General features: G+C 39.6%; 1 protein-coding gene across 1 annotated transcript; it reads right to left on the bottom strand.

Annotated features, from left to right (window-relative positions):
* Positions 1-3386: 3386 nt before the first annotated feature.
* On the bottom strand, positions 3387-5059 carry LOC148132404 (uncharacterized). Its single transcript, XM_087954211.1, is given in 4 exon segments — positions 3387-4186; positions 4189-4687; positions 4689-4732; positions 4735-5059. Coding segments are annotated over 4 exon segments (1668 nt in total).
* Positions 5060-13817: the final 8758 nt, after the last annotated feature.

Genomic DNA, 13817 nt, shown 5'->3' with positions numbered 1-13817 from the left:
GATCCAGAGAAGGGTTTGGGGGTGTTGCAGACCCCCTTCCCGGCCGGCAGAACCCCCTTTTCCCAGGACGGTGCAGCAGCAGTCTGTAATGGCCGCCACAAAGAAGCTGGCAGCCGGGTAAGAATGCGCAGGAGGAAGTGGAGTAAGTGCTTGAGAGGAGAAAGTTTTTCTTGGTTCCTAGGACTCTAAGACATATTTAACAAAATTCCTGAAAAGTATGACTTTCTGAATGATACCTTCGAGAAGAGGAAAAAAGCGGCAGTTTAATGGTGCTGAAAGAATAGCTTACCCTCTTTTTTCACGGAATAAAAAGTGAACATTAAGAAACTTATTTTTGTTAGGTGAAAACTGGCTCTAAGCGGTGAGTGGGAAAAGAGAGGACTTAAAAAAAAATATTTGTATGCTAAGACCTTGTTGGAGGAGATGCCCTAAGGATTGAAAGACTAAAATATATTGCAATAAGATTTTAAGAAACAGATTTGGGCTTTCTTTTTCTCTAATTGATACTACCCCAGGAGGAGAGAGTGGGAACTCTGTCTTGGTTTGGACTGACTGAGAACTTTGGGATTGTCTTATTTTTCCTTTGGAATATTCTGGCTGTTGTAAGAGAAAAGAAAAGAAAAGATTAATAATGGCTTCTTCTATCGAGGAACTGAGAAAAGATTATGAGCAAGCAAAACAAAATGGTAAAGCTGGTGTGAAAGAAGCCTTCCTTTTTTTAGAAATGGCGCTTATTAATTATCAACAAACATTGCAACAGAAGAAGACAGCAGAAGAAGAACAAAGGGAGGAAGCCATCTTTAATAAATCTCAGAACTCGACCAAGAGGGAAGGAAGAGGAAAAAGAAGAGAAATAAAGGACTTAAGATTTAAAAAAACATTTAAGAAAGGGAAAAACAATGTGCAAAATCAATATAAGGATGGTAAACAAAAGGGAAGAGAAATGCGACAGAGAAGGGAAGCCAGTAAGGCAGAGGCTAGAAGAAGGGGGGCTAGAAAGGTTTGTTGGGGGAAGAAAGAAAGGGAAAAGGTGGAGAAAAGCTACAAAGTTTTGAAATTAAATGAGAAAAAAGAAATTTTTTTTAGGGATAAAGGATAAGTATAATTTCTTCAAAGAGATTTTGCAAGGTACATAAGATGATATTGTAGTATTGTATCAGAAATAGAAAATTTAAATGGCTTGAGAGTTGATAAAAGATTAAAATGTTGGAATGTTAATAATGATTGGTTTGAAAATATAATATGAGGGGAGATTTAGAATATTAAACTTTAATTAAAGAGTTTATTAAGATTATGGTATTGATGTTATTATAAAACTTTCATTATAGTATTTTGTTTTTAATATTTAAATCTATTGCTTAACTATGTATTTAATTGTTTTAGATGTATTATTCAGTTAGAATGTACCAAGCAAAATCGGATTGGGTATTTTAAAGATTAATTTGATTAATTTAGTGGGGAGATAGAAAGGCATCATACTCTGATTAGTGATTTCAGGAGAAATTTCTTTCTTTTTAAAAGGAATGAGACAAAGGTATAATAGAGAATGGACAAAAGATATAAATATAATGACTCAAATTAAGATGATTAATTAAGATAGAATTAAGAAGAGTGAAATATGTGGAGAAGTTAATATAGAAGACTTAGAATGGTAAATAAAATAAGTAATGATATGTAAGATGAGCTGAATATAATTGAAGTCCATGAAAAGAGAGATACCTGGGTCCAAGTTACTTTCCAAAAAGATTTTTTTATGTTTTGTGTGTTGTGTGATTATGTTGTTTTTTTTTGGGGGGGAAAATTAATAAAACCTTGTAGAAATATAGAATGAGAACAATGGTAACTAAGTCAGAAAGAAGTAGATGAAATAATAATAATAAAATTGAATAAGAGTAAAGAGAAATAAAGGGAAATTGGATAAGAGGTTTTTGGTATGTTTATATGGAAATGGTTTAAAACAGAATTATAGTTTATCTGACTTGTTAAATTTATAATGGAAAAAGGTTTAAACATGTAATGGATAATGATGACTTGTGTGTTTTGAAAATCAATAAAACTTGTTAAAAAAAAAAAAAAAGAAAATAAGTATGAACCTTGTTTCCTGGGTTCCGCATGAAGACATGCCACCCTACCTTCAGGTCACGCCCTTCTAAGGTTAAAGTTCTTTTATTTCTTAATTTGGAGGTCTACATTTCTTTACAGAAGTCAGAAGAAGCTACGCTTGTGACTCACTCACCATTAAACAGCACCAGCTCAATCAGCAATGAAGGGAAGCATCTGTCCAGACCTACTTTGAAATGTAAGTATATTATGCTAGAATTCCTTTTAATGAAATTTTGCAGCTTTCTTTGGAAACTCTACTTGCTTATTGCTGGAACAAGTTCTATCTGATGTAGATACTAAAGAAAGGGAGTTTAGTGTGACTCATAAGCTCCATCTACTGGTAGGCAGTCAGATTACAGCTTCATTGAAATGCTACAGGGCCCACTTCTGAAAGAATTGCCACGTGAATGAGCAGGTGCAAGGGTTGGCAGCTTTTATTTAGTTTTTACTAGAACCTTTGGACATGAGATACAAGTCAGTGATGGGATGAAGAAAAGGATTGACAAGATTGAGTAGAGGAATGCTCTTCAACCCTGTCAGTATATTCATGAACTGGAATAGAGCTTGGTAACAAGGTCAGCCAATGAATAGGCATAGCAACTAAATCAGCCAATGAGGATAGTTTGGAAACTGAAACTAGAAGTAGCCCAGGCATAGTTCTATATGTTAAGCTCTGCAACTCAGCAGCTATGTTGAGCTCTGAGTCTGTCTATTGAGATGAAACTGCTTCTCTTGCTTGCCTGCTTATCTATTGAAGATGAAACTAACTTGCTTCCTTGCTGAAGACAGGAGCTCTGCTCTGAACTTGCAACATGTTTCTGTTTGAGTTTGCTCCAAGTTGGAGAAATCTACAACTGGTTTGTAAAATCTACTTACGTTTATAAAGATGTTAAATGAAGCATCAGCCATCTGTGTTTTACTTTTCTGACGCTGAATTATCGTTGCAAAACTCTCAATATATCCATAAAACCATCGAAAGAGAACCCAACTGAATGGCACCTCTTATATTCAGGCATAATCATTTTCAATTCCCCCTGTAGTGTTCATGCTCATTGTTTAAGTTGCACTGTGATCTCCAGTTATCTTCACCATCAGAAAAGGGAAGGGACAAGAAACATTTGATGCAGGTGAAATTTTTATTAGTTTACAATCAAGCTACTTTGTGACTTTCCATTTAGTTAACAAAGACAAATATTTGAAATTCTCATGGTACCGAAGCAAAGACTGGAGGTTTTTCACCATTCCAAGTGAGCATTCAGTCCTGGATAAATTACCTAGAAGAATTAAAGGAGCCTGCGGTTATACCTAAGCATGCATAAGAGACGTGCACCGTCCCGTGTAAAGCCATCCTCAGCCTCTGGTAGGTTGAAGAAACCTCCTGGGAGGAAGGGAGACTTGGGAGAACAGGCAGGCAGCCAGAGATATTGCCGGGCCAGAGGGGTCAGCACAGGAAGCTGCTCAGCTTGTGCCTCCCACCACTGAGGCAGGGAGACATCAGCAGGAGCTGCGTCAGCTAAATGTTGATACCGAAACCATTCCATTTCTGGCACCTCCAAAAGGCCGGGGACCCCCTGGTCGGGCTCTACCTGGCTCCATCCTACAGCCCTCAGTTGCTTGGGATCAAGTGCCCGCACTGCTTTCAAGGTGGGCATCGCAGGGTGAGAGTCAAACAAATGCTCCAGGTGACTCAGGCTCTGAGCTAAGATTCTATGAAACTGTTTTGCCAGCTGAGGTGGGCACACAGCCAGATGCTGCTCTGTGTTGGGCCCCAGCCTTGCATCTAAGTGATAGGAGAAAGAAACTCGCAAGGAATCTAGTTCCCCGTAGATTCGGTGGGCCAGTGGCTCACCTGTCTGGTGGAGAAACCGTGCCACGGCCAACAGACCTTGGGCATGCTCGCCTACAAAAGTGGCTTCCGCCACCAGTTCCTTGTCATTCTCCACCAGGATACTCTGCAATTTCACCATAATGGGCCCCTTGCCTTCATCGGTTGCTACAAATTCCCTCAGAAGGGGGAGATGTTCTGCAATGCCTGTTGCTTTCTCCAACCAAACCTCAGGGCCAGCCTGCCTGTTGCACACAGGAGGGACAGCTTCAGTTCATGCTCTTTCAGGAATAGGGCGTAACGGTGACGGAGAGCTGGGCGCCGTCCAAATGTCTCTTCCAGAAGATGCTGCAGTGAAGCCAGCCTTTCTAACTTATCTTGCCATAGCTCCATCACCAACTCCAACTGCTGGTACAAGCAAGGAACGTGAAGGGCAGCTGGCAACACCACACCTAAAATCCCATTGGCAGCAAAGGCCTGGATCATAGGCGCACCCCCTGAAGTGACCACAGCCAGTACGCGGTGGAACAAAACGTGCCCTTCACTCAGCATGCGGGCCACAGCACGGGCCACTAAGGGATGGCTCAACTGTTCCAGGACCTCAATCCCGAGAAGCAGTGGAGCCTGCCCAAGTCTGTTAAGAGGCAGAAGGGAGAGGCCAAGGGCTGCCCGCCCATCGTCTGTGGTAGCCTCATGAAGGAAGACAAAGGCATCCCGCTGCCGAAGGCTGTGGCAAAGAGCCGATTCATGCTGTCGTCCTCAGGGCAGGGAGGAAGCTACGATAGAGCTGTGCAAGGGAGGGAGTGGTCGTCTAGCCCCTGCCTGCCGCACAAGAGCCTCAAAGAACTCTGCCTCCGAAAGGGGGACCCCTGTCTGGGCTAAGGCCTGGATCAGAGTCACCACAATTGAATCTGGCGCAGCAAAGGATTCCGAGCGACGGCAGCGGGACACATTCAATGGCGTTGCACGTGTTTGTCTCTCAGGGCGGGGAGAGGAAGCAGAAAGTTGCTTGTGAAGCTGGGAGCCCTTTGAAGAGCAGCTGTGGGAAAGCAAGGCATGGGCATCATCCTGCAAGGTCAGGGAAGAACGGCGTTGAGGGAGCTTTGTGGATCTCCTGGATTGATTTGCCATGGATCCACTCTGAAAAGTAACAGACATAGCAAACCACATATTAAACACAGCCTCTGTTGGAACTCATTTTCTGCTGCTGAGGTCTTGATACCAAATTACCAAGCCTTTGACACTTTGTCTAACAATACGGCCATGTCCAAGCTGATTGCTTTATCGGTGTGACCATTCTAGCTGCTGCAATTTGAGAATTTAATATCATTTTAACACAGAATTTAAAGTCAAAGACTTCTTTTTCTTATCATTGCAGTTCCACTCATGGAAAAGCCTCATTATATGGGGTATATCCAAGATGGAACCAAAAAGTCTCTATAGCAAACATTTTGTGATGACCCAGAATGTAACAAAAACATAACAAAATCCAAAACATAAATAAATGTCCTTTAATGCTTCCAACCTGGCTCCGCTGTTCAAAAATTCTCAGTTGGAGATAAAACTTACTCAAAAATAGTCTTTTAAAGAAAGCAAAACAGTCCAAACTTAATGAGCAGATAGAGGTGAAATAAAAAACCCAAAACAAACTACAATGAAGGAAATTCCACAATGGACCAGGATAAGTAATCACCAACTTCAAGGTGGTAACAAGGCACAGTCTGTTGGAAGGACGCCTACCAAGATAACTTCAGCCCAAAATAAAATACACTTTGCTTCTGGCAACACTGTGTTGTAACGTCTCTCTTCTATACAGTACTATTCTCCCCAGCTGCAACTAATGAGGGATATCATGGCCGCTTCCTCTCTGGTAAGCCAAGTTGTTTCCTTCTCTGTTTCTCCCTGCATGTCTTAGGATGAAGAGGGGATGGGCCTGGTCCTTCCTCTGACTGCCCAGCCGGCCTCTGCCCTCCTGCACCACCTCCGGAGCCACACTTCCACTCCCTGTCGGCTGATCCTCCTCTCCCTCAGAGTCTGACTGTACCAAGGGCATGACACATTTCTTTCCCATGAAGGGGTATCATTTTGGGTTAAGAGGTGCCTGTGCTGTGTTTTTAACAAAGTTTTTCTAGGGTTACTCTGATAAGAAAGCAGTTTCCCAACTTGCCTCCAGCTGCTCATGCAGCCATTACAGTCCCAGAATTTCTACTTGTAAGAAAGAAAATTTTATCTGCTCTTTGGTTATGCTGGGCCTACAAAGTATATCAGTTCTGCAAATGCTAAAGAGTCAAGAAATTCAATACAACACAAACATTTGGCAAGTGATAGCTCCACCACCATACAACCCAAAGTTGAGCATATTATTATCATTTTCTCAGCTGTTAAAAAGCTACAAATTGATTTGGAAAGGTCACAACCAACAAGGGATTGTTACCCCACAGAGCCATCCCTTCCCAATAGCATGGCATCCTCCCCAAATCCTCATACTCACTTTTTTTGCAATTTTAGATTGAAGACAACACTTCAGAGCAAAAAAGCCTTCTTTAAACCCAATCGCCACTTGATTAGTGTAGGAAAAAAACAAACTAGAAAACACAACTGCATTCAAGCAAACTTCAATATTCCCCCCTTGTTGCCGCCTTCTTTTTTAACCTCAGTAATTTGTCTCCATGTATGCTGACTCCTCCCAAAATGGGATAGGTAAGTACTGAAATTTTTAACCCTGTGATAACCGTGGCCTGATAGAAATGTGTATAACAACTGCTCAGTGATAGAGACTAGGGATCAGCAGGATTATAATCATAGCAGGAGGGAAACCTAGAAAGAGCAATCAATGAATAGGCCTATAATATCCATGCCTGCAAAGTCCCTTCCAGCATTTTGTTTAGGGATTGAAATAAAATAAGTGCTTCAAGTTCTGTAGGATACCAAGAAGTTTAGCTTGGAGGAAGGTCTCCTCTATAGTCACCACTGAAGGTCGTACCTTGAGTGATCTGATACTGATGCCTGCTGGAATTCCCATTGGCCCAATCATTTCTGGGTTTGCTTTCCAAAACAGTTTTGTTATTTTACTGTGGTAGTAGCATAAATGTCAATATTGACAATTCCTGCTTTGCAAAGTATCTTTATCTAGTCTACAGCAACACAAGTAGTATCAGCAACCACCAGTTACCACTTGAGATTTTCCTTTTAAAAGAGCTTTTACAGGTAAAAAGCTATAAAAGAGCTTTTACAGGTGAAAGCTCTTGCTAACATTACATTTCTCAGCATCTTCTGGGAGATTTCATGTTGTCCTCCCCTGCTTGACATAATCAAGCAGAAACAATTTTTGTACAAATGCAAAAAGTTACTGTTAGAGAGAAATAAAGCTGCATTCCACTTGGAAATAGCAAGTATTTAGATTTTATTCATTTTAGGAAGTGTATCACACCAACGGCACTTTGGTATAAACATCAACTAATTTCTCTCTCTCCATATATATGTTGTGTGTGTGTGTGGGGGGGAGAAATACATATCTATTTCCACCTCTTTTTAGAGTTCATTTGGGCTTTCTCCCAGGAAAACGTACTCAGGATTCCACCTTCTCCTTGGTAGAACTTCTGTGTCTTTAACAGTCCTTCAAAAAGTAAACAAGATGTTTAATTTAAGAACTTTCCCCAGTTCTTTCAAGATTAAGGCTGCCAGATATGGGCTACAGAAAATTGGATCAGCACTAGATGGCAATAAACAAATACAAATATATAAGAAAAGAAAAACAAGCTCTAATCCTTAGCTATCATCAGCCAAATGCTTTCAGCCAAGATTTGATAGGTCTGCTTTAGAGCTACTGGGAAGTATAGTCATCCAAACCACACAGAATGCGGACCCAGAATGATGGGGCTAGAGAAGCCAAGGAAAACTGACAGATATAATGGGAACATTTTTACCATGGGGAATATATCCCTCTATTTAAGAGAGCCACTTAGATACACTAGGCATATATTTTTGATTGAGTTAATGATTAGAAGCTGTGAGTACTAAAAGCTCCATGAATGAAAGAAACATATCAACTATGACCAGCCATGTGAATATTGTCTAAAGTGAAAACTGAATAAGTATCTTTATGACACCTACATTCTCTACGTATTAATAAAGTGTATTCAAGTCAGTTGAACACTGTGCCATTTGTCTTGGTGAATCCTGTACCATTTAGCAAATATTACATGTCGAAGGCGAAGGGATGTATTTCCAAGGCACGTGGGATTGGTTAAATATATTGGATTTTAATGTGCTAGTTTTGCAAATTGAAAAGTTATTTAATGGGCTGGGCTGCCTAATTGCTTGCAAGATTTGAGGGAATAGCAATATGGTTGCAATGTAAGAACCTCAAAGCTGATCCAAAGGAAACATGTCTCTCATCTTTGTGTGCAAGATAGCTAGCTAGAGTGCAGGCATCTCCATGATGTAATCAAAATTCAGATGCTTGGCAACTGGTTCATACCTATGACTGTTGCGGTGTGCCAGGGTCATGTGATCACCTTTTGCAACCTTTTGACAAAGTCAATGGGGAAGCCAGGTTCACTTAACAACCAAGTTACTAACTTATCAACTGCAGTGATCCATTTAACAACGGTGGCAGGAAAGCTCATAAAATGGGACAAAACCCATTTAACAAATGTCTCACTTAACAGAAATGTTGAGCTCAATTGTAGTCGCAAGTCAAGGACTACTGTATATAAGCTGACTTTGCGCAACATGCTGAGGCATGTTCAAGACTTAGCAATTCAAGATATACCGTGTTCAAACATGGGAAGCTGCACTGACACAACATGCTAAAATGTGTTTGTTTTAAACTTAGTTACTATTGGAGTAGTTCTCTGGGTTGTGTGAACCCAGCCCATTTGGTTAGTATACGTACTATGTTAACCCTGAAAGCAAGTTATCTCCATCACCAAACAGGATATGTATAAACCCAATATTAAGTCTTTCTGCTGGATATGTAGCAAGAAAGAACAACACCTATGTTCAAACCCACCCAGTAAACCCGGAGGGCTTTTTTAATACAAAAATATACAGCCACAAGAAATGGTAGGCTTACCCAACCTCCAAAACCTCCCCTGAGCAAATAAAAACTACACTATCCAGCTCGGTCATATATAAACAAGCTCTCCTGAGTTTCCACCGTTAGACTCCTCAGAAGAGACATTGATGTAGGATTTTTCACACTGACTTCCTGAGAACCCTTGGATTCTGCGTGAATATGCTGGGGTTCTGTGAGAGACTTGAATTGATTTTGGAATGCAGCCAATTTTTGATCACTAGAACTTTGCCACTTCATTGGGGGGTTCTACGATTTAATTATTTAGGGTAAGCTGTTCCAACCCTTGGCGTAGAAGATGGCGGTCTGCTGCTGCTAAAAGCCCAAACATGTCTTCCAATACTTGAGCTTTCCCAGACGGCATTAGAGAGATGAATCAGATGCAATGCAGCAGGTTGCTCCTTCAGAAGCTGTTTACTTTCTGAATCTTGCCTGAATCTATGGGAGGTCTACATTTTTCTTTTTTCTTTTAGAAAAACTTTATTAAACATTAAAAAAATAAATACAAAATACAAAACATTTATTTAAAAATGAAACAAAAACAAAGAATACAAATTAGTTAGATGGTGCTTTCTTATCAAACAATATTCTAATACTTATTTCATATATCTGGTTATTACTGCTACTATAACCTCTTCATATTCTTCCTTCCTTATTTATTTACTCGCTGGTTTCTATTATTTATCCAATTATATCAGTTTTCCCAGACTGTATAATATTTTGAGTCTTCCTTTTCTTTTAATTTTAGGGTAAGTTTGTCCATTTCGGCGCAATCGTAAACTTTTTGGATTATTAAGTTTTCTACTGGCATCCGATCACCCTTCCAACACTGTGCAATCGCTATCCTCGCTGACGTAATTATATGTAAAATTAAATATTGTATTTCTTTTGCATATTCACCTTTTATTATTCCCAATAAAAAGATTTCTGCCTTAAGTTCTAATTGAATGTTCATAATTTCTCTTATCCATATTTGTATTTTTGTCCAATATTTCTTACTCTTCGGGCAAAGCCACCAAGCATGGAAGAAGGTACCCCTTGTTTGTTTGCATTTCCAGCAAAGTGGGCTTAAATTTGGTTAATCTCAAAGGGGTCAGATACCACCAATCACACATTTTGTATTGATTCTCTTTATATACCGTCAATTTTGTTATTTTGCAATTTCCCCCCCAAATTCTTTCCCAGTCTTCCAAATTAATATTATGCCCTACATTTCTTGCCCATGCTATCCTTGGGCCCTTAACTAATTCCTCTGCCATTTCAAACTCTAATATATAATTATACATTTTTGAAATTGCTTTTTCATCTGTACCTTCTAAAAGTTTATCTAATTGGCTTGGTTTTACTTCTATTCCATATTCTTCCACATCTTTTTTATATCTTGTTTTGAGCTGGAGGTATGGCCACCAATCTATGTTCAACCCTTGCTACCCGAGTTCTTGATTTGTTTTTAATATTCCTTGGGGGGGGGGCGGCGGTCTAAAACATCATAATAGTCATTTTTCCAATATGTGGTGCATTGTGGTGTATCAATGCCTCCATGATGGATACCCGTCCTGGAATGTTTATATATTGTTTATTCTTAATATCTCGCCAGATTCACATTAATGAATCTCGAATTACATGTCTATGAAAATAAGTATGAACCTTGTTTCCTGGGTTCCGCATGAAGACATGCCACCCTACCTTCAGGTCACGCCCTTCTAAGGTTAAAGTTCTTTTATTTCTTAAGTTGGAGGTCTACATTTCTTTACAGAAGTCAGAAGAAGCTACGCTTGTGACTCACTCGCCATTAAACAGCACCAGCTCAATCAGCAATGAAGGGAAGCATCTGTCCAGACCTACTTTGAAATATAAGTATATTATGCTAGAATTCCTTTTAATGAAATTTTGCAGCTTTCTTTGGAAACTCTACTTGCTTATTGCTGGAACAAGTTCTATCTGATGTAGATACTAAAGAAAGGGAGTTTAGTGTGACTCATAAGCTCCATCTACTGGTAGGCAGTCAGATTACAGCTTCATTGAAATGCTACAGTGCCCACTTCTGAGAGAATTGCCACATTTTATTTTATTTATTTATTTTTTTATTTATTTTGATTTGTCAATTGTTTACAAGATAATAAGTACAAGTGTATACATAGTTGTTAATATATGAAATGGGTACATATAAGAAAAATAAAAGAATAAGAGAAACAATAGGACAGGGACGGTAGGCACGATGGTGCGCTTATGCACGCCCCCTACAGACCTCTTAGGAAAGGGGTGAGGTCAATAGTAGACAGTCTAAGGTTAAAGTTTTTGGGGTTTGGGGAAGAGACTACAGAGTCGGGTAGAGTATTCCAGAGACATTGACCACTCTATTGCTGAAGTCGTATTTCCTGCAATCAAGTTTGGTGCGGTTTACTTTGAGTTTGTATCTGTTGTGTGCTCTTGTGTTGTTATGGTTAAAGCTGAAGTATTCATTGACAGGTAGGACATTGCAATGTATGATTTTATATACCATGCTTAAGTCGGACCGAAGACAGGCGTAATTCAAGGTTTTCTAGTTTTAGAATTTCGAGTCTGGTGGCATAAGGTATTCTACAACGAGTAGAAGAGTGGAGAACTCTTCTTGTGAAATACTTCTGGACTTTCTCAATTGTGCTAATATCACATATGTAATAAGGATTCCAGACTGATGAACTGTATTCGAGTATTGGTCTAGCAAATGTTTTGTATGCTCTGGTTAGTAGTGAGATATTACCAGAGAAAAAGCAACGTAGGATTAGGTTAACAACTCTTAATGCCTTTTTGGCTATGTAGTTGCAGTGGGCTCTAGCACTTAGATCATTAGAGGTGAGTATTCCCAGGTCCTTTACAGAGCTTGGGTCGTCAACAAGATCTTGACTATTCAGTTTGTATTTTATTTTCTGATTTTTTTTACCAATATGTAAGACAGAGCATTTATTTGTTGAGATTTGAAGTTGCCATATGTTAGACCATTCAGATACATAGTCTAGGTCTTTTTGAAGGGTAGTAGTATTGTCTGTGGTATTGAACAGCTTTACATCATCAGCGAAGAGAACGCAATTGCTCTTGATATGATCACAAAGGTCGTTTATGTAGATTATGAAGAGAGTTGGTCCTAGAACACTGCCTTGGGGAACACCACTATTGACAGGTACTGGATTTGATAGGGCGTTCCCGATTTTGACCATTTGTTGTCTGTTTGACAGGAATGCTTCTATCCAGTTATTTAGTTGTCCAGAGATACCATAAGATTTTATTTTTAGGAGTAGTTTGTCGTGTACCACTGAATCAAAGGCTTTACAGAAGTCTATGTAGATTGCGTCTATTGCTTTGCCCTGGTCGAGTTGTGTAGTCCATATGTTTTTGCAGTGTAAGAGTTGCAGATTACAGGATAGTTTTTTTCTGAAACCAAATTGTTTATTGGAGAGTAGGTTGTTTGTCTCTAAATGGAGGATGATGGATTGGTTAATAATTGATTCCATGACTTTACAGGTGACGCAGCATAAGGAGATTGGTCTGTAATTTTCAACTAGGCTTGGGTCTCCCTTTTTGAAGATAGGGATGACTGTGGCTTGTAACCATAGGTTAGGCAAGGAGCTGGTTCTGAAAGATTTTTCAAAGATTATGCTTAGAGGTTTGGCTATGGCAGTGGATAGCTTTCTTAAGAAGTAGGCACATATTCCATCCGGTCCAATAGATAGAGATGGTTATAGGTTGCGTAGTGCTTTTTCGACGTTGTCTACTGTAAAATCGATATGTATTAGATCATTGTTGCTATCTGTGGTACGGCTAGGAAACATTGGGCATGATCCATTACTGTTTACAAACACTGAGCCGAAGAATGTGTTAAAGAGGTTGGCTTTAATGGTGTCGTCGCTGCAGTCTTTACCATCGGGTCCTATCAAGGGAGGGATGGACAGGTGATGAATGAGCAGGTGCAAGGGTTGGCAGCTGTTATTTAGTTTTTACTAGAACCTTTGGACATCAGATACAAGTCAATGATGGGATGAAGAAAAGGATTGACAAGATTGAGTAGAGGAATGCTGTTCAATCCTGTCAGTATTTTCATGAACTGGAATAGAACTTGGTCACAAGGTCAGCCAATGAATAGGCATAGCAACTAAATCAGCCAATGAGGATAGTTTAGAAACTGAAACTAGAAGTAGCCTAGGGGTGGTTCCATATGTTAAGCTCTGCAACTCAGCAGCTATGTTGAGCTCTGAGTCTGTCTATTGAGATGAAACTGCTTCTCTTGCTTCCCTGCTGATCTATTGAAGATGAAACCAACTTGCTTGCTTGCTGAAGACAGGAGCTCTGCTCTGAACTTGCAACATGTTTCTGTTTGAGTTTGCTCCAAGTTGGAGAAATCTACAACTGGTTTGTAAAATCTACTTACGTTTATAAAGATGTTAAATGAAGCACCAGCCATCTGTGTTTTATTTTTCTGGAGCTGAATTATCGTTGCAAAACTCTCAATATATCCATAAAACCATCAAAAGAGAACCCAACTGAATGGCACCTCTTATATTCAGGCACAATCATTTTCAATTCCCCCTGTAGTGTTCATGCTCATTGCTTAGGTTGCACTGTAATCTCCATTTATCTTCACCATCAGAAAAGGGAAGGGACAAGAAACATTTGATGCAGGTGAAATTTTTATTAGTTTACAATCAGGCTACTTTGTGACTTTCCATTTAGTTAACAAAGACAAATATTTGAAATTCTCATGGTACCGAAGCAAAGACTGGAGGTTTTTCACCATTCCAAGTGAGCATTCAGTCCTGGATAAATTACCTAGAAGAA

The sequence above is a fragment of the Notechis scutatus genome, chromosome 2 (genome assembly GCF_049901735.1).
Source record: "Notechis scutatus isolate UNSWTSFEM ecotype Mainland chromosome 2, rNotScu1.2, whole genome shotgun sequence".
Lineage (NCBI taxonomy): Eukaryota > Metazoa > Chordata > Lepidosauria > Squamata > Elapidae > Notechis > Notechis scutatus.
The sequence above is the reverse complement of the archived record's forward strand: the minus strand, read 5'-3'. Positions and strand labels throughout refer to the sequence as shown.